This window comes from Merops nubicus, unplaced genomic scaffold (genome assembly GCF_000691845.1).
Source record: "Merops nubicus isolate BGI_N331 unplaced genomic scaffold, ASM69184v1 scaffold26766, whole genome shotgun sequence".
Lineage (NCBI taxonomy): Eukaryota > Metazoa > Chordata > Aves > Coraciiformes > Meropidae > Merops > Merops nubicus.
In genome coordinates this window covers 5,022-7,444 of record NW_008613335.1, presented here as the reverse complement: position 1 = coordinate 7,444, position 2,423 = coordinate 5,022, and the positions used below count along the sequence as shown (strand labels likewise).

The window sequence follows — 2,423 nt, the reverse complement described above, 5'->3', positions numbered from 1 at the left end:
GAGGTGGGACCCAGCAGCTCATCTTCTTCTCGGCGCCCCTGCAGATGCCGACAAGTCCGCGTACCTGATGGGGCTGAACTCGGCCGATCTCCTCAAGGGGCTGTGCCACCCCCGCGTGAAGGTGGGCAACGAGTACGTCACCAAGGGGCAGAATGTCCAGCAGGTGAGGAGGACGCTCCCAAAACCGCCTCCTTTCGGTGCCATCCTGGGCAAGGAGGGCACTGGGAGCCCCCGTGTCCCCGCTGGGATGTCCCTCTTCCAGGTGTACTACTCCATCGGGGCCTTGGCCAAGGCTGTCTACGAGAAGATGTTCAACTGGATGGTGGTGAGGATCAACAACTCGCTGGAGACCAAGCAGCCGCGGCAGTACTTCATCGGCGTGCTGGACATCGCCGGCTTCGAGATCTTTGATGTGAGGCCTCGCAGGGGTGGCCACGGGGCGGGGGGCGGGCATTGGTCCTCTTGGGGCATGGGTTAATCTCCTCAATCTTCACTTTGACCTTGGGTGGAAACTTGGCCTCTTTGGGCATTGTGTTGACTCCACTGTGTGTCACACTGACCCTGTTAACCCCCACTGGGGGTTCAGCTGACCCTGTTGATCCCATTGGACATTGCATTGACCCCACTGGGTGTTGGGTTGACTCCGTTGACCCCATGGGCCATCTCTTCCCCTCAGTTCAACAGCTTTGAGCAGCTCTGCATCAACTTCACCAACGAGAAGCTGCAGCAGTTCTTCAACCACCACATGTTCGTGCTGGAGCAGGAGGAGTACAAGAAGGAGGGGATCGAGTGGGAGTTCATTGACTTTGGCATGGACCTCCAGGCCTGCATCGACCTCATCGAGAAGGTACCACCTGCCCCAGGGCCTCCTGGGGGCTGAGGGGGCTCCTGGAGGAGGAGCCTTCCAGCTGGAGCTTGCCAGGGACGGCGAATGTGGCTGGCTGAGTTGTGCTTGGTGTCCTTCATGGCCAATGGGGTCTTCTCCTCTGCAGCCCATGGGTATCATGTCCATCCTGGAGGAGGAGTGCATGTTCCCCAAGGCCTCGGACATGACCTTCAAGGCGAAGCTCTACGACAACCACCTGGGCAAGTCGGCCAACTTTGGGAAGCCGCGCAACATCAAGGGCAAGGCGGAGGCCCACTTCTCCCTCACCCACTACGCCGGCACGGTGGACTACAACATCCTGGGCTGGCTGGAGAAGAACAAGGACCCCCTCAACGAGACAGTGGTGGGGCTCTACCAGAAATCTGGCCTCAAGCTCTTGGCCAGCCTCTTCTCCAACTACGCTGGGGCAGATACTGGTGAGTGGGTGGGTGGTTGGGTGATGGGTGGATGGAGAAGACCGTCGCCCACCAGAGTAGTCTCCTCTCCTGCCTCACCCCACCCCTCTTCTCCCCAGGTGGTGATAAAGGGAAAGGAGCCAAGAAGAAAGGTTCCTCCTTCCAGACCGTCTCAGCCCTGCACCGGGTGAGGGACCTATGGAGGGGACCTGCCGTGGGGTGGAGGGAGGACAACCCCTCACTGCCCCCTTGGCTTCTCTCTTGCCGGCCCACTAGTCAACTTCCTCTCCTCCCCAGGAGAACCTCAACAAGCTGATGGCCAACCTCAAGACCACACACCCCCACTTCGTCCGCTGCCTGGTCCCCAACGAGCGGAAGGCGCCAGGTGAGCAAAGGGCGGGGTCAGGGTCAGGGGTGGTGGGTGTGGCTCGTGGCTGACCCCACCTCTCCAACCCCACACCAGGTGTGATGGACAACCCCCTGGTGATGCACCAGCTGCGCTGCAACGGGGTCCTGGAGGGGATCCGCATCTGTCGCAAGGGCTTCCCCAACCGCATCCTCTACGGGGACTTCCGCCAGCGGTAGGAGGCGTGGAGGAGAAGATGTGGGGAGGGGGTGGACAACCCCACCGAGGCTGATCTGGGGGTGTCCCGTCTTCCCTGGCCACCAGGTACCGGATCCTGAACCCCGCGGCCATCCCCGAGGGGCAGTTCATCGACAGCCGCAAGGGCGCCGAGAAGCTCCTGGGGTCCATCGACATCGACCACAGCCAGTACAAGTTCGGGCACACCAAGGTGAGGTCACGTGGTCTCTGTCCCCTGTGGTCCCGCCGTCCGCAAGGTCTCGTGGACCCTGGGGTCCCATCATTCAGGAGGTCTTGTTGACTCCGTGGTTCCACCATTCCTGAGGTCATGCACACCTCGTCCCACCATCCTTGTGTCCACCTGCCCATTCATCCATCCACACACTAACCCGCCCTTCCACCTACTGCAGCCAGGACAAGTTCAGGCACTCCATGGTGATGTCCTGTGGTCTTCCCATGATCCCACCATCCATGAGATCTTGTGGACCTCATGGTCCCACCATCTACTTGTCCACCTGCCCAGCTACAGCCCACCCACCCACCAACCCATCCATCCATC

General features: G+C 60.8%; 1 protein-coding gene across 1 annotated transcript in view; it reads left to right on the top strand.

The window, feature by feature from the left end:
• Positions 1 to 44: 44 nt before the first annotated feature.
• LOC103774476 (myosin-6) overlaps positions 45 to 2,423 on the top strand; it is a gene marked incomplete at both ends in the record, with an annotated part of 7,394 nt that continues 5,015 nt past the window's right edge. The window contains 8 exons of the mRNA XM_008941886.1: positions 45 to 163; positions 263 to 412; positions 677 to 847; positions 993 to 1,302; positions 1,401 to 1,468; positions 1,579 to 1,666; positions 1,745 to 1,862; positions 1,952 to 2,075. Coding sequence (XP_008940134.1) covers positions 45 to 163; positions 263 to 412; positions 677 to 847; positions 993 to 1,302; positions 1,401 to 1,468; positions 1,579 to 1,666; positions 1,745 to 1,862; positions 1,952 to 2,075 — 1,148 coding nt within the window. The remainder of the gene's footprint in view (positions 164 to 262; positions 413 to 676; positions 848 to 992; positions 1,303 to 1,400; positions 1,469 to 1,578; positions 1,667 to 1,744; positions 1,863 to 1,951; positions 2,076 to 2,423) is intronic.